A 27,104-nucleotide genomic window follows, 5' to 3' on the forward strand; every position below is an offset into this window, starting at 1 on the left:
GAGCCACAGCCAGGACCAGAACCCACAACCAGAACCAGGTACCATAGCTTTGGCAGAACTAACAATTAGCCACTTTAAATATATTTTAAGGATGTTAAAACGTTTTCATTTTACACTGATTAGGGTCAAATGTGGAACTAAGAATTACAAAGAGTCTTTAAGATCAGATTACAGTTTAAGTACAGATGGTTCACGCTTTGTTGTCCTCTGGTGGGACCATAAAGATGTGAAATGACAGCTGATCATCATGCTGATTTAGCTGCTGCTCTGATGCCACATGTTAACATCTGTCTGTTTGTCTCCAGGTGAACCATGACGAAGTGTACTCTGACCGTCTTTGTCCTGCTGAACGTCTTCACGCTGCTCAGGATTCCTGCAGGTGAGACACATCAAACATCTTCATCATTTAGAGTTTCAGCTGCTTTCACACAGAAAAACTCTAAACTACCTCACAGAGGAGACAAAGACCTGCCTGATGCAACCAGGAGCTCCATATTCACCTCACAGACGCCTCTTATTTAATGTTGTAAAAGGAGTTTTACTGCCGATCTGTCATGTGTTCATGTTAGCTGCACCAAATAGAGAAATTTCCCTCACTTTAAAAAAAAACAGACAGTTTAGTTTAGATCAGACAGTTATCGCTCATTTAAATACAACTTATTCCTCAGAAGTTCATAAAACCATTCTTATCATCCAAGCACTGCTTGAGCCACATTATTAACTGATGTCATTTATCATAAAGTTAATTCACTTTACATTCAGCATCCTACAGATGTAAATAATCTCTTCTCAAAGTGGTGCAGAGATGGTGGTTCGGTTGCACCTGGGACAGATTGTGCATTTGGCTGACCAGTCTGCCTTCTTCCCCTCAGCCTGCTTGGACTCAATACCAGACGGCTGCTTTGTCTCTGTTCTGATTCATGACTTTGTCTCTGGCTGTTTTTATGTGTTTGTTTTGGTCCTACTCGTTATCAGTTTATTGTGTCTGATTATCTGTTTTGGTTCATAGTTTTGTGACCTTATTTTTCTTATTTTTCCCCATAAGACTAATGCTCACTCAGGTGAAAGCTTCAGACTGTGCAATGATTTCTGCACCAGACACGGGCAGAAACACCATATATACAAATGCATTTGGATAGTTCCAGACATGTGTAGTTATAGATATGTTTGGAAGCACACAGCAACACTCCCACATCAGCCAGCACGACAGAAACTGACAGAAAGTGGCGTCCTAAAACAGATGCCAGCTATAAAAGAGGGAAAGAAGACTGAACTCAGCCTTGAACAAGTTTAAGTTTGAACTTGCACAACACTTCTCAGAGTATTTAGTATTCAGGAGTATTTTACAGCAAAAATCAGCATTTAGCTACATGTCATTAAACTTGTTTAATAAGGGTTGTATCGCATCGCATTAAAAGGCAAAACAGTGGGAATTAGTTTCATTACAAACTCCTGATCCAGCCTCATTTCTTTCTGACTGTCCTGTCATCTTTAAAGTGGTCCTGATCAATAGTTCTCCAGCTTTCTGAAGGTCTCTCAGAGTCTTTCTTTGGACATTTTCCGTCCAGTCCTGGTACCTGAGCATTTTCAGAGGAATGTGTTTTTTCTTTGTTAAGCCACTTAACTCTGACCTATGAATCATTCAAGCAGAAAAAAGGCTCCTAACTCAAGGGATGAACCAGTGTTGTGTCGACACATAACAGACAACTTAGCAAAGAAGCCATTTTAAATTGGATCTTTAGGCACTTTGTTGCTAGCAGCCTGTCACAAAGACACATCATTTGTTCCCATTTCTTTAGTTGCATCTATGAAAAACACCAAAGATAACACAGTTTGACAGACAGAAAATTGTATTTTTACAGCAACAAAGTGATTCCCAAAGAGCTATGAGCTGAAAACTTGGCATATCTCAGCATGGTGTGCAGTGTGTCCTTAAAACATTTGAGGAAACTGGACAAGTGGAGGACAGAAGAAGAAGTGTGAGGCCTAAAAAACTATCTACAGCAGATTAACAGTATCTGAAAGTGATGTCCTTAAGAAAGAGGAAATAATCCAGTAAAGACCTGACAGGACCTGAGAGATGCATCTGGACCTTCAGCTGATCCATCTACTGTTGGCCCAAGCCTCATCAGAAATGGTCTCCATGGAAGGGTGGCTGTTAAGAAGCCGTTCTTAAGGAAGGGAAACAGGGAGAAAAGGCTGAGCTATGGCAAATGATACAAGAAGTGGACTGAAAATCAGTGGCAAATGGTCTTATGGAGGCATGAATCCTCCCCAGAGCCCGGACCTCAACATCATTGAAGCAGTGTGGGATCATCTGACAGAGAACGGAACAAAAGGCAGCCGACATCCAAAGAAGAGCTTTGGGATGTCCTTCAAGAAGCCTGGAGAACTATTCCTGAAGACTACTTAAAGAAATGACACAATCCTGGCAAAACATAAAGGAATGAGGTGTGTTTTAAGACTTTTGATCACAGTACTTTAGATAATCTGCATATTCCAAAAAGTTGAGAACTTTTCCTGTTCTAAAAGCACAAACTTTCTGCTTTACTGAAGAAAGGGATGATATGTATCTGTTCAAGCTGCTCTGTATTTAGTCTAACCTACAACTGGTCCCAACAGGACGATCATCTTCAGCATCAGTGCTCAGTGACAGCTTTAGAACTATGTGTAGAAACCTGATTTGTATTTAGACTGTTTCTGTCCAGTCGAGCTCTCTGAGCTGACAACAAAAATAAACTATTCTGAACCATCAACTTGTATTTTAGACCCAATTACAGCAGACTGTTCGAGGAGGTTTTCCCCTAAATCCACACCTCCACAATGGATTTGATCAGTCCACCACAGAGTTTTAAGGCTGCTGGAATTAAACCTTTACTTTAAACTTTCCTTTTACTCTGGAAGCAGAAATTCCCCTTAAACTTCTCTGAGCCATAATTGGTGGCAGCAGAGGCCTTGGAGGGAGTCCATTCCCTCTGAGTGCAGCCCACAGAGGGAGTGGGAGAGGTTCCTGAGTCTGTAAACTTCCTCTCGCTTTGTTGAGCTGCAGAGGCCTGGGGATGATTCTGCATCTTCTGGCCTGTTGGCGGCTTCCTCAGAACTTTCCTCTTTGCCACTTTCAAAGGGAAATATGTAGAAACCCTTGGACTCATTCTCCAGAATCTCTTCATCTACTCTGTCACCCCACAGAAGTGCAGGAGAGGATATTTTGGTTTGACTCAAAAAGGACTTTTTAAGTAAGTGTTGTTTTTCAGGCGGTTTGTCTTTCAGGCTTTTATAAACTACAGTGATGTCATGTCCTTTGATGACATGTTTCCATTGTGATGTCATGCAGAACTGTGAGGTCATAATCAGTGATGACATCACTTCTTGTGATGTCAGCAGCGATGGTGCTCTGTTCTCAGTCACCAGTCATCACGTGTGCTGTTCTGCTCTCTTTTTCAGCTTTATGATCTTAACTGTAAATAATATGCAGCACATGTTCATAGAGCCCAGGCAATGGTGGGAAACATGGATTGTATGAATGCTGAGTGAAATGTAAATGAAAACAGAAGCAGTGACCTGCAGATCCTTTATATATATGTGATAACTGAATCTGAATGTATCAGTGTCCAGGTCAGTAATAATGTATTTATTGTATGTTACGGTGCTCACAGCTGCTTTCTGCACGCCTCACCTGGAAGTATCTTTGAAGCTGCTTTGTATGTTGTCTACACTGACTGTGAAGCAAAAGTAACACAACAGCCACATATTCAGGCTGTTCTCAGTGTTTCCAGCACAATCATTCAGCTGTTTTCATGCATCAACATAATACAGTAATAACAGTGTAGTTATGGTTGTTTCTATTCAGAGCTGCTTACAAGCAGAATGGGATTATTTCTACGTGTCAACATACAGTGTATAACATCATTTCTAGTACAAATCTGACATTGAAAGATGTTCAAATGACAGAATCAGCATGTAGATGATAAAGTGTCTTCCTGTGGATGTTCTCAGATATGTACAGTATGAACACTGTGATCCTTTCCCACATGTCCCAGTATGTTTGATTGTGTTCCAAGTGAGGGTCAGACTGGAGAAAGTGTCATGAAGCTGTCACCCTTAAACAATCGATAAAAGCTCTGAATACAAAAGCATTTCAGTGTCATCTCTATAAGTAATGATGAAAGAAGCAAAAGCTTCAGCAGCACCTCCTGAGCTCTACTTTCCATATTGTCTACACTGACTGTGAATCAAAAGCAGCACAACAGCCACATCTTCAGCTTGTTGTTGAAAAGCTGTTCTGACAACATTCACAGCCCAATAAGCAGCACAGTGACAGCAGTGTAGTTGTGTTTGTGGGTCAGAGGAAATCTCATGTTCCAGCCAATCAGGAGCCAGCAAACTCCACCTGGAACAAACACTGTCTGTCTGTGTCTCTCCAGCGCTGGTTGCCATGGCAGCACAGCTGATTCAGGACCAGTTAACACTGACCAGGAGAGTTGGTCAAAGTGTCTCCTTCAGCTGTGGAACTGACCAGTGTGATGAAAACTGGATATACTGGTACCAGAAGAAAGAAGCAGAAACATTCACAGTGATTCTGGATATTAATAAAGATAGTGGTGATGTTTATAAAGGTTATGGTCATCCTCAGAAAGATGATTTCTCAGCTGTGAATAAACAGAACGGCATTGAGAGAGCAGTAAACCACAGCCCAGGTTCACATATTTCACCTCCATCTCAGACAGAGTCACAAACATACTGAGCTGAGGGAGTTTCTTCCTCACTGCTGTCTTCATTTATTTAAACTTTTATTGAACTTTTTCTTATTATTAAGAGAAGTTTTCTGAAGGTTCAAAGATAAAAACTGTGAACATTTCAAAGATTTGTTCTGGAAAATGATCCAAATGAAACTTCAATTCACCATAAATAAAAGCAAGACATTTTAAAGACATTTATTGAATATTGAATGTTTTCATTCAAATGTCCAGATAAATATGAATCTGCTGCTTTGAGCTGCTGCTGGAATAAAGTCCATTCCTCCTTTAAAAAGTTTAATGAGCTCTTCATGAAAACACTTCCAGCAGCACTTGTTGTTTAACAGCTTTCAGCAGATTTCACCTCATCATTTCACTTTATTCCATTTTAAAAGACAGATCTTGGACTGATCTCAGGTCAGGATTTTGTCCTTCTAGCAGCAGCTTATCAGGACGCTGATTTTGTTGGACAGATGTTCATCAGTTTCCTGTGAATGTTCCTGCTTCCCAGAGGATGAATCCAGAGTGCACTGAGACTGAGACAGGAGCAGGAAAACCTCCTAAATTAATGTGAAGTCTTTGTACCACATTACAGCTCAGAAACAGAACACATGCACAGTGAGGGCATGATGCTCAACACGTTTCTCAAAGCATTTACACAAGGACATTCATTATGTGCTGAGAGTGATATGATTTCCTTCCCCTGACACTGAAATAACAATCATCTTTAAGTGATTTCATGTCACTTTTAGATCCATCAGCTCCACAGTTTTATATCTCTACATGTTAAGTATAAGGCAGCTTTCACAGCGAGCTATGTGGCAAATATCTGGGAAACAACTGAGACTAACAGCCTGAAACATCCAGTTTCTACAAAGATAGCTCATATACACAGTTCTGTGGAATGTTTCTGTACAGTCATCATGGACATTAATGTCATTTCCATTTAGTCATTTAGCAGATGCTTTGATCCAAAGTGACTCACAGGTGAGGAAACAACATCCCAGTGCAGTCAGGCCTACCTCTCATTTCCCTGTATTTGTGTCCATCCTCCAGACTCCTGTGGATCCTTTTTACCTCACGCTAAAAAAGCCAATATCACAGACGGAGAAAAGTTAGATCATGAGAGAGAAAAAAACTCTTGAAACTTTCTGTGAACAAAGCAAGGAGGTTAATAAATAAGTCTACACCTCATTACAGTGGTTAATATTTCTGTCTGAATAAGTTTTGTTTGCATCTGTGTGGTTGTGGACATATTTGATCTAAGGGAACTTCAGATTGAAACCTCGCCAGTGAAGAACTGAATGTAGCACAACGTGTTGGTGTAAAAGACCACTCTGATGCTTAGAAGTCCATACTCCCACCAACTAGTTTAAAGCTGAATGATCCTTTCAGATGAGAGATGAAACGTCTTCAAGAACCAAGAAGAAGAAGAAGTTGCCCTTATTCAGGCTCTTACCCACAAAGTGTCACCATGAGGAGCCCCCTTTCCAATCAGTAAACCTTCTTCTAAAAAAGTAGCCCTGAACAGCTGCCTCCAGCTCCTCTGAGGGACACACCTGCTGAACTGGTCATTGACATTAGAATAAAAAGGCTGCAGACAGACCAAAGCTGCTGCTTTGGAGATGAACCCTCTGTGTAATGCTTCTCACAGTTCATGAAAGAATATTATAAAATAACAATGATTTTAACCATCTGTAATTATACTGGGGCAGCTGCTTATCTGAAATGTTGCATATGTCACTGTGATCTATGTTATTAATGTCCAAAGACATGTGAGCTGTGTTTAGATTTAGCCAAAAGCTGAGGTGGAGAAGAAGATCTTGGAATAAAGAAAGAGGAAAGGATGATGCACAGTTTTTACAGTAATGAATGACACACAGTGGTTCCAACGGCGCCCTGGAGCTGTTCACATCTGGTCTTAACATGATCAGAAAAGTGAACTAAGTACATCTGTGAACACGTTCAACAAGGATTCAGCAGCTCCTTTCTCCACCTCTCAGCCAAATTTGATAGTTCTTGTGATGAGAGATTTCAACTCGTGTAACCTCTCCCAGGAACTGACGAGCTCCAAACAGCTGGTGACATGCGCCATGCAGGACAGCAACACACTGGACCACTTCTACTCCACCATAAAACCCTCATACCGCTCCATCCCCCACGCTGCCCTTGGACACTCCGACCACTGCATCATACAGATGGTCCCCACATACAGGCAGCAACTGAGAAGGGCCAAACCATCCAGGACTACAGTAAGGAGGTGGACTCCAGAGGCAAGGGACAGGCTTCAGGACTGCATGGAGTCTACTGACTGGGAGTCACTGAGGGGCCCTGAGGATGACAACGGCAGCTTTTCTGACACTGTATGTTCCTGCATCAGCTTCTGTGAGCAGGTCTGCCTCCCAACCAAAACCATCACAAGGCACAATAACCAAAAGCCCTGGTTCTCCAAGCAGCTCAGAGAGCTCAGGCGCCGGAAAGAGCAGGCGTACAGAGAGGGTGACATGGACACATTCAGACTGGCCAGACAGGGCCTCAAGAAGGCCATCAAAAATGCTAAAGAGGACTATAGAGCCAGACTGGAGAGTGATTCAGGCACCAACGACCCTGCAGTTGTTGGAGCCCCCTCAGAACCATCAGAAACTACAAAGGTAGAAGCCCTGTGGTCGCCCCCTCCCCCGGACTAGCTGACGATCTCAACACCTTCTACATCAGGTTTGAGAGACCCCCTGCTGCTTTATTGTCTCCAACCCCCCCCCCCCTTCTCTCTCTCTCTCACAGACACTGAGAGCTCACCGCCACCCATTTCTCATCCCCTTATCACATATGTGTATGATGAAATAGTTTTTAACGTATTCTGTGTGTAAATTCTCCCAGAAAGGTAGAATCATATGATATGGCAGGTTGTGTGTGTTTTTCTGTCACTTTACTCAAAGAAAGTTAAGGCCTTAGCATGCATGAGGTGTTCTTATTGTACCCCAACTCCTTTGAACACAGTAAACACCTCACCTATGAATACATTAAGAAACAGTGAAAATACAGTTCTTGATCAGCAAACCTAATGCATCTGATATATGTTAGATCAAGCTTTACTTTAATAGCACATATCAAATCAAACACGGGGGAAATCTTCCTCTTCCTAAGTGGCTCCATCCTCTTACCTATCCTTCTCTCCTCACTCTCCCTAATCTCAAAACTATCTCTCTCTCTCACTTAACTCCCCAAACTATCTCCAAATTACATTAACGCGATCCAAACTCGAGTATCCAAACTATCAAAACTCAAAAAGTGAACTGACCGCAACTCTCCATAAAAAAAAAACACATTTTAAATGGAGACTGAGGGGTTTCTCTGCTTAATACTCGGGCATATAAATCTGACAAAATCTGAAGCATTTACGGAAGCAGTCACGTGGTTGGGACGGGTAGTGAGGTTGTGGACGTCATCATTTTCGGCTCCTCCCCTAAATGAAGTAAACCGTCTCCTCCATTACTCCAAACACGCTTCGAAATCTGGGCACATTTCGGGACATCACTACAGGAAGCTGCATGCAGGTGAGTCCGGAAAAGAATACATGTAGCGGTCAAACATTTGCAGAAATGTCTTCAAAGTGCTTTGTGTCATTGGTTTGATTCCTGCAGCTGGACACGGGCAGTCAGAACATGTACTAAAGAGTAAAAAAGTTCAAATAACCTGGCTGCTATACACAGTTAGCATGTCCTGCTAATGCTAATGCTAATGCTAATCCGCAAACCGTTGTACTCAAAGCAGAAACCAGAAACACAACATCGACTATAGATTTCAATAAGCCGGTCAGATGGACAAATAAAATGGAGCTTTATCCTTTTAGCTGTGTGTTAAACACATTTTCCACTAAAGCTGCAGTTTTCTAAACTTTTTTCTGTAGTTTTAAAAAATTTTAAAAAATTTGATAATCAATGTAAAATTTAGAGTTGTTCTTTCTGGGCTTATCTGGGTATCATTTGGCTTTTTGATAAAACTGTGAAGTGAAAACATGTGATATGATGTGTTTAATGTGTTTTAGTGTTTAAAATCTTAAAATGGGATTTAATTATGGTCGATATAAATGCTTCAATTACATTTAGAGTTTATGTTGTTTGAAGAGGAGTTATAGCATTATAATATAGATTTGTCAGTGATCCAGGAAAGTATCACAGGAGCAGTAGAAATATACAGTTCAGTATCAGTGTCTGATTTCTCAGATTTACACTCAGAAGCCCATTAAAAGACAGTCTGACTGTTTCCTTTACATATCCAATATTTTCTTTTATCCACGTATCAAAAAGGACTGACCGCATGATAAAAAGGTTGTACATGTCTTTACTCATAAAGTCCACCTGCCAACATCTGGAGTTAAAATGGAGCTAAAATTATCTTTATTAGGAGGATCTGTGCAACTTTTAGGAGCTGATACTCTGATCTGACCACAACACAAGATCACTTTTTACTCTTCAACTGGACACATATGTTTACCAGGTAAGATAATTTCAGAATCAAAATAAAGGAGATTGTAGGTTATTAAAACACTCCTTTATATTTAAATGATGGCCTCAAAATGGTCGACTTCATGTTGTTCTTCAGAGTGTCTCAGATCAGTCAGACAGCTCCTGCTGACGTGCTGTTCACCACACAGAACTAGATCATTCCCCCACTGAAACATCACATCTTCTCAGTTTCAAGCCTCAGTCCAGACTGAAGCTCCCTGAGTGCTGAACCGTGGGCTTCAGAGTTTAACCTGTGACAAATCTGAGATTACTCTGTTACTTTCCTGGATCCATGACAGCTTCTGGAAATGAGAACAAATTTAGAAACGGAGAAAATCTGAACTTCAGGCTTTGGGATGATATTGGGACCCTTTCCTCAAACAGTATCATTGTCTTAATGTGGTAAAATGATTTAAGTTGATCATGTTACACTGACTCAGATGAGATTTATGGGCTATTGCACACAATGGGTGTCATTCTACAGAGTATATTATACATTTATTATAAAAAAATTTCTGAATTTGATCAAAAAGCTCCAAATATTTTGAACTGTGACCTTAGTGGGTCTTTAAAGAACCAGTTTAAAGTTCACAGGAATTTAAATTAAAACCACGGTAATAAGTTTAATTAAATGTGACTAGATGGTTAAAAACTGTCCACAAAGGTTTTCAAGAGAAGAAGAAAAGTAGGTGTGCTTTAACATGCTGCACGCCACAGCTGGATCTTATTGTATGTACTGACAGTTTCAGACAGAGTCCATCAGTCGGAGGACCAGGACCAGAATGGAGCAGCAGAACCAGGATCCAAACACCTCCACTAAGAACAGAGCCGGTTCATCCTCTGGTTCCACCGGGCTACAGGTCAGTGTGGAGGACATTAAAGACACGAGGACGAGTGTCGAGGCTCTGTGTATCGTCCGCTTGTTCTGCTTTTCCATGAAATGTTGAAAAGGTGTTAGCAAAGTATTTCCTGGTTTCATCTACCCTCTCTAATACAGATGTGCTTAGACTGAAAATATGCTGCAGGCTGAATGATCTGCTGGAAGAAACTCAGTGGCCAGATTGTTGTTGTGGAACATTTTCTGGCTCTCAGTCTTCAGATTTGAGAGGTTCAGGAGCTTATATTCATTGTTTGTGTTTAAAGTCTCTGGATTACATGAATTAAACCTGGTGGTGGTAATATTTCTGGGTCTTTAATGGTTAGATGACAGGTTTGTAGATCTCTCTACCTCAGGGTAAAGAGTTGTTTTAGAAAGAAACAAAGGTTGAGTTAAAACTGTTTCCCTGATAGCTGTTGAGCTCAATGGCTGCAGACCTCTGGGTTGTAAGCTGGAACAAAGGGATAGTGTAATGAATTTCATGTATTACCACCACTGTTACTTTTATTCGTTTAAACCAGTGATCATCAACCTTTTTCAGTCCAACCTCTACATGGTGTTTAACTGAACAACTTGGACAAGACTGTGCTTCATTCTATCATTTAGAAATATTGTAGCACAAGTTCCTTTTCAGAATTTCATCATGACAAAAAATAATTAGTGAAAGAGCAAAAAGCAAGAGTTTACTGCTTAAAAACCTGAACGTGTGTAGAACACACCAGAGCACAGTGCTGACAGCTGAGGGCATTTACAAACACACTCTCAGCATTCATGTTTGATCTGAGATATTGAGACCTGTGGCTCGGTCTATACACGTCCAGTTAGAATATGTTGGTTAGCTTAGAGAAATCTTTTGTGTGAACTTCAAAAGGATCTAATCCTTCTTCCTCTCTGTCATTGCAGAAACATATAGCCCAAGAGAGCTACAGATGTCACTCTTGTAAACACTGTGGGAAAGTTTTCAAAAGCTCATCACATCTGAGGTATCATCAGAGGCTTCACACTGGAAAGAAACCATATAGCTGTGGTCAGTGTGGGGCAGGTTTTGCTCGATTATCCAGTCTAAAGACACACCAACATATTCACACAGGAGAGAAACCTTACAACTGTGGTCAGTGTGGGGCAGCTTTCACTACATCGTCCTATTTTAAGACTCACCAACGTATTCACACAGGAGAGAAACCTTACAACTGTGGTCAGTGTGGAGCAGCTTTCACTAATTCTTCCGATCTTAAGACACACCAACGTATTCACACAGGAGAGAAACCATACAGCTGTGGTCAGTGTGGAGCAGCTTTCACTAAATTATATGGTCTAAAGACACACCAACGTATTCACACGGGAGAGAAACCATACAGCTGTAGTCAGTGTGGAGCAGCATTCACAACATCTTCCTATCTTAAGATACACCAACGTATTCACACAGGACAGAAACCTTACAGCTGTAGTCAGTGTGGAGCAGCATTCACTGCATCTGCCTATCTTAAGATACACCAACGTATTCACACAGGAGAGAAACCTTACAGCTGTGGTCAGTGTGGAGCAGGTTTTGCTCGATTATCCAGTCTAAAGACACATCAACGTACTCACACAGGAGAGAAACCCTATAGCTGTGGTCAGTGTGGAACAGCTTTCACTCAATTATCTCACCTAAAGACTCACCAACGTATTCACACTGCGGATAAATTATTGGTTTAAATCAACAATATATTTTACGGCAGATAAGAAAACATTCACCTGGGAGCAGCAACAGGAACTACCAATCAGAAGAATTTCCCTTGTTCAGATTAAAAATCTTCTTTTTGGATTACCACCTTCTCTTGTCAGGACTTTTGTTCTGAATGTTCTGTGGGTAGCACATGTTTGAAGAATCATTGAAAGTGCTTTATAATTTGTTGGGATAGTTTTAACTGTGGACAGATCTCCCACCGTTCAAGATAAATATGGCATCAGTTGTGAATTGATATACAGAACAATATCAGTGCCTTGAGATGACATTGTTTTAATTTGGCGCTATATGAATAAAACTGAATTGAATTGCAAATGCAATCTTTTTAAAAGTAGATACACATTTTATTCTATTATACTGAACATATATGTTTTGTTTAAAGTTAAAATTCACAAAGTAGCTGTGCACCAGCTGTGGGTATGTTTGTAAACATACAACATCTTTAGAAGCAATATATCATTTCAGTTTGATGTAAAGTCTAGCTTTACACTTGTTTGTATTTCATTGTTCTGCATTTTATTAAAGGTTAGATGTCAACATTTCTCATGAGTTTCATGTTCTTGCTACAGAGATATTTTTAAAAAATGTGTGTTTGGTTCTAATCTTTGTGCTAATCTTTCCCAAAGACTTAGAAATTTTTAACGCAGTCTGAAAAAGTTTTGGAGTTGTTCCCTGTACTTTCCAGACAGCTGTTTGATTGTCATGACTAAAGCTGAAAGTTAAGGCTGTTCCAACATTAAAAGGGCACGAGGCTCAACTTCAAGCTGTGAAACTATGTCAAATGTCTGTTGTGTTGGTGTCAAGAAAATTCTCTCAAAATGAGGCTCAGAGTCGCTGGAGACAATTAATACAAAACATTTATTCTCACAGCAAGGAGTCTGCATGACATATCAAGAAGCTGACACAGATTTGTCTGAGTTTTAAAAAAAAAACAATGATGCTATCGCTATTTAGTTTCCACTTTGTTTATTCTGTACATTTTTGTATATAGCTCAGTATATAACAGTGCTGAGCTTGAGTGAGATGGAGATTTCAATTTCCCAGAGGCAACCTCCCAAAGGGATTAATGAAGTCATCCATCCATCCTATGAGATCACTGGCCACACAAGGTTATGTGACATTCAGTCAAACAAGGATTAGACAGAAGTTGAAATAAGATAGATAAGAGGACTCTCAGTACACAGTGTCTCTTGACCCTGCAGCATCTCACACATGGTACTTCCTTTTTGTCATAATATAACTTCATAATTTTTTTTTTAACATATCTCTCCTGTTTATAATAGAAAATAGGGTGTAAATTCACAGTAGAGTCATACATACACATGCATTTTTTTGTATATCTTCTACGTCATTGTCATTGTTAAACAGTTTGTTATGTTGACCTCTGTTTGTTCTTGGCTCTCAGTCTCCATGTTGCTGATCCTGGATCTGCTGAGATGTCCCAGGTCATTGTTGGCTTTGATCCTCATACATTTCTTTTTGTCCTGAGAAAGAAGAAGTTCCAAAAAGAGAAACAGGGACTGCTTTTGAATTTGACATAGCCTATATCATGTCAACGTTCACTTGGGTCTGCCGTTTTTCATTTAGTTTCAGACTTGTTATTGGATTCAAATGTTGATGAGTTTCTGTGACAGATAGGCTCCAGTCCCCCTGAAACCATGTAAAGCAAATGGAAGGATGGATAGTTTGTGGCACCTTTATTAATTAATTCCACTTCGGTATTGAAATATTTTTGTTCCATTCATTGTAAAGTTATCCTGAGGATAACAGGCAGGATTTGAACCAGCTCTTGCACCACTGGCAAGTTATCGGTCACCTTGAGACTCTCTCTCTAAAACCTTATAATCAGGTTAGAAATATAGGGGTAATATTGAACTCAGACCTGAACTTTAACAGCCACATTAAATCAATAACATCAGCAGCTTTTTACCATCTAAAAAACATCACCAGAATCAAAGGAATAGTGTCTAAACCAGACTTAGAAAGACTAATCCATGTATTTGTCTCCAGCAGGTTGGACTACTGTAACGGCCTGCTCACTGGGCTCTAAATAGGCTGTAAGACAGCTGCAGTACATCCAGAACGCTGCTGCTCGAGTCCTGACTAGAACCAGGAAATACGACCATATTAGTCCGGTGCTCAGGTCTCTGCTCTGGCTTCCTGTCGCTCAGAGAATAGACTTTAAAACGGCTCTGCTCATTTACAAGTCTCTTCAAGGTCTAGTGCCAAAGTACATCTCTGACATGTTAGAGCCATATGAACCAACTTGAACTCTGAGAACCTCAGGGAGAGGTTTCCTGCTGGTGCCCAGAGTCAGGACTAAACAAGGTGAGGCTGCGTTTTAGTTTTATGCTCCTAAAATCTGGAACAGTCTTCCAGGAGATGTGAGACAGGTCTCAACTCTGACAATGTTTAAATCCAGGCTGAAAACAGTTCTATTTAGCTGTGTATATGACTCTCTTCACTTTTCATTCAATTGATTAATGATTATTTTTTGTTTTATGGAATTATTTTATTTGCCTTCTTGTGATTTTATGTAGCTGTAAAGCACTTTAAATTGCCTTGTGTACAAATTGTGCTCTAAAAATAAACTTGCCTTGCCACATGAAACACAATCGATGTCATTTATTCACTTGCTACTGTACTGTTTGCTACCAACAATCAATAAAGTATAATTAATTTGATTTAAAGCATATTTGTGAGAGTGATCTTTTTTTTTCAATGCCATTTATGCTTTTTACAGAACAATTGATATATTTAAGGATGGTTGAAGGCTGGTTAAAAGTAGTTAAATATTTCTGAAGCCGATTCTGATCTGTTTACATGTCCAAAATGATGTAATATTGTTTTACATGCGCTTAGTTGGAGAAAGTTGGAGAGCAAACTCCAACAAAACAACATGAGGAAGGTGTGGAGTTTTTTCATCGGTGGCCATGAAAAAAAGAGTGGCCTGGGAATGGAAGGAGGCCACTGAGTTAAACTTGTTCTTTAACCCCTCTAACTCCTGATCCCTTACCATCTACCTCAACCTTATCTTACCTTATGTCTGCATCTGTGTTCCAAATCTTCAACAATCACAAAAACATTGAATGATATTACAGAACTCATGCTTCATGCTTATAGCAGCAGTTTTATTGAACAAAGTGCATGAAATTGGGAACTTTAAAATAAACTACAGTGTAATACAAAGTGTCATTAAACCTGGCTAAGAAGGAAAATTCAAACGTTTTATTATACTAAGCTGCTGACATCAAAGCACTACAATTTAAAACTTGATTCAAATCTTTGTGTATAAAATTCAAAAACGATTTCAATCAACTGAAGTGAACCACAACACAGCAGTAAGTCAAATAGGATATTTTACACAGCAGTAAAGTTGTTTTGAACATGAAAAAAATCACATTTATAAAAATATAAAACTATTTACAATTACTATGTACATATCATTTCTATATGTACAGTGAGTTATTACAGAATATTTACAGATTGTTAAGGCATATTTACATCTCAGTCTACAGCTGAGGTGAAGTCTTCATAGCATAAACTCTGTTGTTCAGACCTTTTGATGAGGACATCATCTTTACGGGGCAGAATGTCTTTCTCTTGTATCTTCTGTGTCCCTGTGTTAGTCGGTTGGTTGTTTTTAACTTCTTTAACAGATAAACTGTCGAAGTTGTTGGTAAAAACAATGTCCAAATTTCGCTCGCACCGTCTCTTCGCTTTCTCTGACATATGATTGGCTGCCTGCCTGGTGAGTCCGGCGAAGCTATTGGTAGTCTACGGTCAAAGGTCAGTGGGCCACCTGATTGTTCGGTGAACAGAGCAATTCAATTGGTTTTCTACGGTCGCTTTGCACGACCGTAGACGGAGCCCTGCGAACTCCCCAAATGTGGGAATCTCAGCTGCATAATTTCTGGTAGTGGGGGACTATCCCCTGATAAACTTGTTTAAAGAAAAATATCAATTCTGAGAGCTTAACAACTGGAGCAGGGAAAAGCTCCAGTGGAAACAGCATCCTGGGAAGAGATGAATTCACTGCAGAGATCAGTCAGTCCTCAGGTAACACAGAAGCTCCACTCTGCTTTGGGATTTTAGCTTTTAACTGCAGAACTGTTCATATACAAGCTGAACCAGAGGAAAGTGGAGTTGAAAGATGAGACTATTGTGCAAATTAGTTCTTCACGTGTGTTTTTAAAATGTGTTCAACTGTCGACAGCCGGCTTTATGACTTTATATTTATGCATTTAGCTTTTATCCAAAGCAACTTACTAATGAGGATATAATGATGCAGCTAACAATAAGCTACATAGAAGGAACACCATTAGCCAGGCTCTGTCAGAGGTGACAGTGTAGAAATGGAGTGCAGGCATAGAGGGAAGCACAGGTTAAGTGGCAGATTAAATTTATACACCTGAACAGGGACTTGAACCCTGGATCCTCAAATTAGACGTCTGATGCTCTGCCAACTGAGCTGAAGCAGGGGAGCAATAGCCTGTATTAGAGGCGGAAGAAGAGGGAAAAGGGGGAAGGAGAAAAATTAAGGAAAATAAGACATTTTGAGAAAATGAGTGGAAAAAATGGAAGGAACTTGTAGTTATTTGTGTTTCTGCTGTCCATTTCAAGTGAAAGCACACAGTCTGGTGTATTCATTTGAGAAATCTAAACTAAGTTGACACTGCTGTAGAATAGTGCAGGAGGCTCTTGATCCAAAGCTCGCCGGTTCGATTCTACCATTGGACATGAGACAAACTTTTACCAAGTGTTATCAAATGTAACTAAATGTACTTTTATAGTATTTTTTACATTTATGAATTGAGTACTGCAACAATGTAGTCGTCTTCTATGAATGAGTTGAAAAAAACTGAAGACACTCACTGAAATGTAACAAATTTATTACTAATTTCACACACACACAAACACTCAGAAACACATGTGAAATTAAACCTGAAGCAATAAAAACAGGAATAAATTCAATTCAAAATAGAAAAAATAAAGATAAATAACAAATAAAGTAAAAGCAATAAATGAACAAATATAGAAAATAATTAAATTTAGGAAACATTACAACAAGAGCAACAAGAGTACAATAATAACAATAAAATAGAATGAATAAATAAATGATAAATACCAAAATAAAATACATACAATAAATAAACAAAAAATGGAAAATATTTAAAGTTATTAATTTCTTTCTTTATTAAGTCATTTAGAACAAGAAACAATATAAAATAGAATAAAAAGATAACTAAAACAAAACAAAATAAATACAATAAATTAACAAAAGAAACTAATTAGAACAGTAAATTAAGACATTTTTTTTCTTTTAAAACTATTTACATGCATATTGACATGTAAAGAATGATCTGAAACACTTTTTTTTTCCTCCCTCTTTCTCCTGATCTCCTGCATCCATTCTTCCAGAGACATTCTGTTATTTTTGGGACAGTATATATTCCCATAATACTGCCCATGACCATTTTCTTTTATGCGCGGCAGGTGGCACTGACGGCATTAGTTTTTTTCCACTGTGCGGGTGCACTTACGCTCTCCGGGTTGGCGGAGGTGAGGGCAGGGGACCAGACGGCACAATCTGTTTGTTTCCAGTTGGGATGACAAACACAACTGGCACAATGAAGGGGCTTAAAAGTACAGGAGCTGGAGGTGGTGGCTGACTGAACACCTGCCTCTGAGCTGCTGACTTCTGCTTATCCACTGCCTGTCCAGCTGTACTCTGGGGAGTCAGGCAGGTTGACCTTCAAAAAGCCTCAGAATGCAACATTTTTACCTCAAATTTCAAGAGCTCTGCAGCACCCTCAAGGTTTTTTAAGATTTCTGACACATCTGAAAACATGATGTTGAAATGGAGTATTGTTTTAATTTCTATCAGTTTAGTATTTGACTGTGTTTATAGATTCAAGAGTTTTATTTGTCACATACATAATCATACATAGTACAATGTGCAGTGAAATTTTCTTTTTACCTGCTACCAAGAATTAAGGATAAGAATTTAAATATAAATATGTCGAATAAAAAAAAAACCTTGGCACAATAAGTCCACACAAAATAAGAAAATAAGAAAAATGCTTCAGTAAAAAAGTGTTGAGTGTAGGGTATTAAAATATAAGTGTAAAAATGTACAATATTAACAATATTATTGACGTTAGCATTAAGGTTTTTTATATTCTTCACTAAAGGGAAAACAGGACAGGGAGGAAAAGGCTGAGCCAAACCAAGCTCATCTTTGGGCCAAGCAGCAAGAAGAGGAGCAGTGATAGAGGGAGAGCAAGTACTATAAAAGGAAGAGACTATGCCAGACCTGTGTACGTTTTAAAAGTCAGATGTATAATGCACGATAATTGAAGTATCGTATAAGATTATAATAGAAATGTGTTCAAAAGCTGGTTTTCCTTAACAAGAGGAAAAAGATTCGACACTATCATCAACATGATAGTGTAATAGGGCTTGGGTATCTATTTTAAATACTGAAGGAAATATGAAGCATTTGTATATATTATCCCTCTGTCCCAGGACAGTTGATTCCTTTTTATTCCTAATCCATGACTTGATGAAATTCATTCTCCAGTTTTACATTGTAACTCATTTGCAAATCATTTAGGATGAGGCTGATGTTCTCTGATAACAAACAAAACAAATAAACCTAAAAGTCATTCTGATGTTGTTTTTGTTCCTTTAGAACTCTGAAAATGGCCAGATTTAAATAATGGAATTAAATAAATTTTCAGGGGAGCCCCTGAACCCGACTAGAAGTTCTGACTCATGACCTCAGTATTTTTTGGGCCTCTGCATCTAAAACCTCACTCAGGCAAAAGAATCAAAGTGTCATCAGCAACATTTACTAACACTTCCACCAGTAAAAGTATTTATTCTGCAGAGCAGCTCTCAGTGTTTGCTGTTAGATATAAAGTTGCCTGTTTGACAGTTTAAAGTGGCTGCACGTGCACTTTTTCTATCTGGCCTCAGTAAATCTCTGTAATTTATTCATTTGTGTTTGTAAAACATTGGAAACTTTATTTCTGAGCCCACATCAGTGGGTTCTGGTTGTTAAAACATAGATGAACGAGACAGTTCAGTGTGTGAGGATAAAAGAAGAGGAGAACCTGGGACATCTGAGCAGATCTGGGATCAGCACCTTGGATATCAGCAGGGATTCTTAGGAAGGAAGGAAATGGGATGAATCTGCAGACTGCAGGAAGATCTGTTAACAGTCTGCAGACTAATGTGAGACAATAATATCTGTGTGTGTTTGGTATCCAGAAGAATTCAGACAGATGAAGTCACTGTGAGCTGAGCAGTGCTGGAAGATGATATGACAGAATGACCTAAATGAGGTTTATGTGTGCGCTCATTTCCAGTCTTTGACAAAGATTGAAAAGTGAATTTATTTGAGTGATTTCCTTCCTGATGTGAAGTATGTCATGAAGCTGTCCGTGTTGAGTGAGCAGCAGCGCCTCCTGCAGGTGTAAAAAGCTTACAGCACCTGGTATTCCCAGGCGGTCTCCCATCCAAGTACTAACCAGGCCCGACCCTGCTTAGCTTCCGAGATCGGGCGTGTTCAGGGTGATATGGCCGTAAGCGAGAGAATCAGTGACAAATCAGCTTTATATAGATGCTGAAACAACATCTATCACTGTGTTCTACACACAGGGAACAGAAGAGGTCGACAGACACTAAGTTATCTGAGAGTCTCACTTTCAGCTGCAGAGAACCAACACGAGAGAGAAGAACATGTGCACGATCAGCATCAGCCTCTCAAGCCAATTAGGTGAAAAACTAAAAGAAACATATGGTTCAAGCAGCTATATAATAGATATTTGTTACGGTGACTTTTGCTTACGGCCACACCACCCTGAACACGCCTGATCTCGAAAGCTAAGCAGGGGGCCTGGTTAGTATTTGGATGGGAGACCGGCTGGGAATACCAGGTCCTGTAAGCTTTTTCTCTTCTCTCTACAACCTGCAGGGGGCGCTGAAACACTTCACATCCACAATCAAATCAATTCACCAGAAAGCTTCTTTTTTTAAACAAATTCTCTAGAAACTGGAAGTGATCATTGCTGGATCATCACTGGAATCACACAGTCTTAAAGTGGAGCTTCTTCTTCTTATGTTTCTATGCAGCTGAACACTCACATCATGATGATGACTGACGTGTGTAGAAATCCTGCTCTTCAGCACATTTCATTTCTCATCCAACGATGTTTAAAGTTCCCATTTTTCAGCTTTGATGCTGCTTCCACATCTCTTATTGTCTGTAATGCAGCTTCAGCTGTTATTTGATGTCTTTTGTTGAAACATGTGATCACCTCATGACACATCAGGAAGTTGATCAGCTTCAGCTGCTGCTGATTTGTTGGCAGACGCCTCAGTTTCTCTTTGGCTCTCAGTTTGCTGGTTCCTGGATTTCTTGGATCTGTTGACATGTCCCAGGTACTTGTTGTGTTTGATCCTCATACATTTAACTTTGTCCTTAGAAAGGATGAGTTCCAAAAAGGGAAACAGGGACTGCTTTTGCATTTGACACAGCCTATATCATGCCAATGTTCATTTGGGGCTGCAGTTTTTGCTTTAGTTTCAGACTTGTTATTAGACTGGAATGTTGAGGAGTTTCTGTGACAGATAGGCTCCACTCCCCCTGAAACCATGAATTAAAGAAAGTGGAAGGATGGAAAGTTTTGGGGACATTTATTCATTCATTCCACTTCAGCATTTCTGTTTCAGGGAAGATTCCAACTTTAATGACATTTTTTTTTAAAATCAGATTTAATGTGAAGTTATCCTGAAGAAAATGAATATGACCACTTACAAAACAATAATGGACTTTTAAATCAGTTTTTCAAAGAGGTAAGTTATGGTTGAAATTTCTTATGGCTTTGATTTAGATTCAATTTGATGGTCAGTTCACCCCCAGACGATGCAACTTACCCCCTGACCCGGATCAGCTTAGCCCTAACCTGGGGCAAAGAGGAAGCCTTTAGCTTATAATTCACTTAAAAAAGCTGATTATGAACTTCTTTCAATTTGATTAGTGTTGATTTTGAGTCAGGTGACAGTGGTGTAGATCCTTTACAAGCACTGATTCCACACTGAGAAATATTCAACTCCCAGTAAAAGTTCTGCATCTAAAACCTCACTCAGGCAAAAGAATCAAAGTGTCATCAGCAACATTTACTAACACTTCCACCAGTAAAAGTATTTATTCTGCAGAGCAGCTCTCAGTGTTTGCTGTTAGATATAAAGTTGCCTGTTTGACAGTTTAAAGTGGCTGCACGTGCACTTTTTCTATCTGGCCTCAGTAAATCTCTGTAATTTATTCATTTGTGTTTGTAAAACAATGGAAACTTTATTTCTGAGCCCACATCAGTGGGTTCTGGTTGTTAACACATAGATGAGGAGACAGTTCAGTGTGTGAGGATAAAAGCAGAGGAGAACCTGGGACATCTGAGCAGATCTGGGATCAGCACCTTGGATATCAGCAGGGTTTCTTAGGAAGGAAGGAAATGGGATGAATCTGCAGACTGTGCAGCTCAGGCTTTCTGAGAGACCACACTGAAAATGCTCAGATTGTAAATGTTCTCTCAGAGAAACAGACCTGAACAATGTTCATCTCCTAAAGCTGCTGCTGATTCTTCACACTGACTCCATATTTCTGAAACCTGGTGGTGGAAAATCTACCCGGTAACATGATGGAAACATTGTTTTATTTTACCGCAGAAAGACCAGTTTCTTTTTACAGGTGAAGCAGAGATTCTTTGATCTTTGGGTAAACTTGAGAAAGTTCTGCTGTTCAGCATCTTATTGGCAGCTTTAAATACTTCTGACTGTGTCTCTGTGGGCTCCTCTCAGGAACTGCACCAACTCCTGAAGCTGTGGACAGGTTGGAGTATACCTCCCCAGCACCTGTATGCAGGAGTTCCTCCTGAAATGACCACGCCTGTAGCCTCAGCCTGCAGGACCTGCTGAAACTGCCTCTGAAGAGCCAAAGCTAGCAGACATTCAGAGAAAAGCTCCAAGCGTCTGTTAGAAGTACAGACTTTGGCTTTGGAATGATCTGATGTGAATAATGTGAGAAACTGAGCGTCTTTAAGTTGAACATTTCAAAGTTGTAGCAGTTAGTCTGTTCCTCTGTTTCATGCTGCTCATTGAAGGCTGTGGAGCAGTGAGCCATGTTAAGGCTTTACCTCATTAACTGGAAGTGTGTGAGGTTGGTAACAGTTCAGGAGAACTGAGAACAAACATTTCAATCTGAAGTTTTATTTACAAATGTTAAAGTTTGGTTAATAAAGACGATTGAACATGAAGTGTTTGGTGCACTTTTCCATCCAGCAGTGTGTGAACGTTGGTGAACTCGTCCAGTTCTGCTGTGGCTGCATCAGCTGCTGTGGTGCGGCTGCATAGATGTGGAGTGCATCCATGAAGGGAACATCGGGGTCAGGTGACCTGGCCATGTTCTCGCTCAGGTGTCCTTCAAGCTGCACTTGGGCTCCTTCAACTCGGTCCGTTTCACCTCCGAGGTCATCAGAGCCGTGTGGTCCATCCCAGTCAGTCCCACAGTCTGCCTCCACCTGAACACAAATAAAACACCATCAGAGTTTTAAGCTTATTCAATATTTTGTAGGCTTTCTGGAGACTTAAACAAAAGCTTTGGCATCTTCAGATGTTTCACTGAAACATTTTCAGTCCCCTCACCGCCGTTGTTAACTCACCATTAACCGCAACCAGGGTTTCAAAAAAATTATGGTTGTGCCAAGCAAACTTAGAAAATCGGTTCTGCGCAAAAGCACAAAGTAACAGTTCTCTACTGGTAGCAGAAATTGTTAGAACCCCGGCATGGTGAACTGCAGAGCAATGTGTTCCCTCGATGCAGATCTTTAAATAATGAATGAAGACGGATGGAAGAGTATAAATGTAGCTTAAGTGTGTTCTTCATCTGATTCATGACGTCCAACCATCTTCACACTGTCACATCACTCATTGATCAAAGTGAACAGATGATAGATCAATAACTGCAGCTGGATTGTGTTTGTTCTCTCCATCAGATTCCTGTCAACTCACAATCGACACAAACACAGTGAACAGAAAACTGGAACTGTCTGACAACAACAGGAAGGTGACACGTGTGGAGGAGGTTCAGTCATATCCTGATCATCCAGACAGGTTTTATTACAAGTGTCCTCAGCTTCTGTGGAGAAATGTTCTGACTGGTCGCTGTTACTGGGAGGTTGAGTGGAGAGGAGGAGTTTATATAGCAGTGAGTTACAGAGGAATCAGCAGGAGAGGAGGCAGAGATAACTGTGCGTTTGGAAGGAATGATCAATCCTGGAGACTGAGGTGCTCTGTTGGAGGTTACTCTGTCTGGCACAATGAGAGAGAAACATATTCTTCCTCCTCCTCCTCCTCCTCCTCTGTCTCTCACAGAGCAGCAGTGTATGTGGACCGTCCTGCTGGCACTCTGTCCTTCTACAGAGTCTCCTCTGACACATTGATCCACCTCCACACCTTCAACACCACATTCACTGAAGAACCTCTGCATCCTGGATTTGGGTTCTGGTCCAGGCCACCTGGTTCCTCAGTGTCTCTGTGTTGAGTATAAAGAGTTTCCTCCTGTCAGAGAATCACTGCTGAACAGATAGTTCAGTCTGTACATGTCTGTCTCTTTCACTCAGAAACACCTTTTCAGATTCATGGATTCAGTCAGTTTCTGTTTGAAACTCTTCTAAATGATTCCTTGGAAACTTCTTCCTCTTCCAGTCCTTTAAAGATGGAAGCTGCCATTCTTCCAGGATGTTGTTTTTCTGTGTGTTTCCAGTCAAAGCTTCACACTGAATATCAGTATGTTGTGTTTCTCTGCAGCTCACTTCAACTGAGACCATTCAGTTGATGTCAGCTGCAGTTAGTTTGCTGCACATGTGACAAACTGTGATATCAGAGAGGAATCACTGAGCTGCAATCAGCCAAGATGAATTTCCAACCTGCTGACAGATCTTCACTGATTCTGCTCCAATGAGCAGAAGTTTGGTGAGCAGCCAGGGTTCATCCTGATGTTTCTCCACATTCACTTCCTGTTTGATGATGAAAGGACAACTGGACTGGAACTAGATTCTGATGGCAGAAAGTTGCTAAATGTTGTTGTTGAACACTCACAAAGAGGACTGAAATGATCCTTTATACACAATATTTGAACTTTAACAGTTGAAAAGATAAATAAAATTACCAACATTTATTCACTACAATAATAATTAATGGTGTAAAATGTAAATTAAGTCAAACATGTTGATATTTGAGGTGCAACCCTTCAGAATTTTATGCTATTGTTTTTATTATTTTATGTTGTACTGGAGAATCATCTAAATAATGGACTGAAACCTTTGAAAGACTTTGTCTTCTTTCTGTGATAAAGGTGACGGTGCAATGGGTGGAGGGTCTAACACATTTTGAAATAGATCAGAAAAACTAAATTGTCACACTGTGGTGGAAGTGTGAGGTTTGTCTTATTTTGTTGGGTTTCTTTGTCTTGTCATTTCCGGTTTTATTCTGAAATAATAACTCTCCTCTCGTTTCAGGTCACTTCCCCTCCCTCATGTGTCTGATTGTCTTTCCTGATTCCCACTTGTGTCCACCTGTTCCCTCCTTGTGTACTTATAGTCTGTGTGTCCCTTTGTCCTGTGCCAGTGTTCGTTTCTGCCCTCGTGTTCGTACGTTCACTCGAGCCTCGCCACAGTGTTCTGCTCCATTGCATTCCTCCAAGAGACTGATTTTGATTTAGTAAGTTTTGTGTCATAGATTTAGTTTAAATGTTGAAGTGCATAGTCTGTGTTTCCTCTGTAAGGAGTGATTTTGTTTTTGATCATCTTTTCATAGTGCCTCTGGTTTTTAAAGAGTCTTTTTTTTGTGACATTGCCTCCATCGAAAGAGTGCTTCCTATTATATTAGTCTTTTGTTTTCCTCCTAGAGTGGAGTGACCTTTTGTTTGATCATTTTTATAGTCACGCTTCTTCCTATTTATTGGAAGAAATGTGTTCTAGATAATTTTGATAACTGATATTTATTTCTCTGCCTTGGAGAGTTATAGACTTGATAATAAAGACCATTATACCCTGCATCTGTGTCCTGAGTTCTGCCAAATCGTGACAAATGTATCAGAGGACTGTAACCAGGCAGCTTCTGAGCAGCTGATGACAGCAACGCAGAAACAGAATATGGTGCAAAATTATTTGTTTCATTTATCTAGAAAAGATACAGAGCCAAGAACAGCATGGAGGCATCGTGGGACATGATCATCCTCCACCATCAGCAGGCCTTAACGAACTAACTGACCACTGACGGTGCCGAACCACATCCTTACAGAGGAGGTGTCTCTGTTTTACAAAATAGTTTCACAATACAAAATATTCTGAGTATTTCCTGTACGCATTCATTCTTAAAAACACTTGATTATAAAGAGTTAAATTTACAAAACCACACCATCAACCTTAAAGCCGTTTCCTGAACAGCTAAAACCCAGAAGCAGCTCGCTCACACATTCCCATCCCACATTATCCCAAACACACTGCAGAGGACACGAGTAACAGGGGAGTAAACCAGCTGTGAACACAACTGTTTTACACCGTGCACCCCTACATCTGCTGTACTTCCACTGTAGATGCTGCACAGAGAACAGCTTTACTCTGCCTCACCAAACCATGGCTAACGGGCCGCCAACATATCAGCACTTTTCTCCTTTAATCAGTCAAACAGACAGCTGGGTGAAGACAGAACTGCATGCAGATCAGATCAGTAAAATGTTCCATAGAAATCTGATAACCGGGACATCTTTGTGCACTTTTCTGTGCACGTCTACGTATACTTTCATAGTGTAAAGTGCTGTGGGATTAATTACATTTTACACATCGTTACTGACTTAGTTTTGGTCTGTTCATTGTGTTAGTTAGCACATGGCTTGATGATGTAATTTCCTGTTGGTCGTGTCACTCGCAGTTTATTTTCTGATGCCACATTGAATTGGTTTTGGTAAAAGTGTTGCACATGTGTGGAGGGACACAACTTGCTGTGAATGAAATATGTTGATCGTCAGAACAAGAATTATGTATCAAAAGCTAAATAAATGTGTCAAAAACTGACTTTAACTGGTACATGTACATGTATGTTCCTCATTGAGAAGCTGGTGTGATCTTTTTATGTCTTTTTAGGGGCTATATTTTCAATATTCTGCACCCACTTCTCTCAGGACAAGTTTAATTCACACAAGAAATGTGTGTTTTAGTGTGTTGTGCATTTATTATTTTCAGTTTGATGGGAAGGTCAGAAAATGTCCAAAAATTCAACAAATCCCATTCTGCGCTCAGATCTGTGCAGTTTGAGAGCAGAAGCTTGTTAATGAGGCAGTTCTTTCAGAACAAATCACATATTGTTTTAATCTCAACACTCACACCTGATATATTTGTGAATATATTAATATTTCCATCACGTTGTGAAGCAGCTTCAGCAGTATTTGTTCAGTTTTTCTACGTGTTCTAATCCACATTTCTTACTGACAACATCTGGATTCAGACATCAAAGTTCAGGATCCATTTGGACTCCATTTATTTGTTTGTGTCATTTCTTGTTCTGTTTGGGGATCAGTTTGTGTTGTTCCTCCTCAGAGTGTCTCTCCTCCTCCTGAGCTTGTTTCTGCCTTCTTCTGAGATGTTGTCAGTCTTTATCACAGATTCAGCAGCTGTGATGAGGTCCACCACTGGCAGCTGTTGTGGAGAAATGGCAAAACTGAGTGCTTTGCAGAAAATCCTTTTCTGGTTGGGTGAGGTCCCCATCTTCTAAGTTCTTCACCCTCTGGTCCTGAATGTCCGTTTCTGTAGAGTCATCATATTTTGATCTAACAGATACAGATGTGCAGTTTGAAGGCTAAGCAGTTCACCTCCATCTTAAGGTGAAGGGACACTCTTTTGAGGACAGTGATGTCCACATTCTGGACAAAGAAAACAGATGGTTTGGACTGAGGTGTGTCAGTGTGACCGTACAGACCTGCCAAGTGTGAATAGTCTTTAAGCTGCTGATCAGCCGACAGTCACCAACTAGTTAAAGCTGAAGACATCTTTCAGATGAGAAGTGAAATATCCAGAAAGTCCAGTTGCTCATTATTACAGTTATAAGAACTAAAGTATTCAGTCGTGATGCTATTTATCTTTTCACCGCCAGAGGGCGACATATTCCCATCAATAAAGACTCCACTTCCTTCACAG

At 40.0% G+C, this 27,104-nt stretch overlaps 2 protein-coding genes and 1 pseudogene across 2 annotated transcripts in view; 1 reads left to right on the plus strand and 2 right to left on the minus strand.

Annotated features, from left to right (window-relative positions):
- Positions 1-27,104, minus strand: part of LOC140296621 (uncharacterized) — a 581,862-nt gene that overhangs the window by 191,693 nt on the left and 363,065 nt on the right. The window lies entirely within an intron of this gene.
- LOC140295471 (stonustoxin subunit beta-like) lies at positions 313-24,024 on the plus strand. Its single transcript, XM_072379660.1, has 2 exons — positions 313-379; positions 22,905-24,024. The coding sequence occupies exons 1-2, from the start codon at positions 313-315 to the stop codon at positions 23,450-23,452; spliced, it is 615 nt and encodes a 204-aa protein (XP_072235761.1). The 3' UTR covers positions 23,453-24,024.
- Positions 19,334-19,442, minus strand: LOC140298524 (5S ribosomal RNA; annotated as a pseudogene).

The sequence above is a fragment of the Leuresthes tenuis genome, unplaced genomic scaffold (genome assembly GCF_036924035.1).
Source record: "Leuresthes tenuis unplaced genomic scaffold, fLeuTen1.0.hap1 SCAF_1, whole genome shotgun sequence".
NCBI lineage: Eukaryota > Metazoa > Chordata > Actinopteri > Atheriniformes > Atherinopsidae > Leuresthes > Leuresthes tenuis.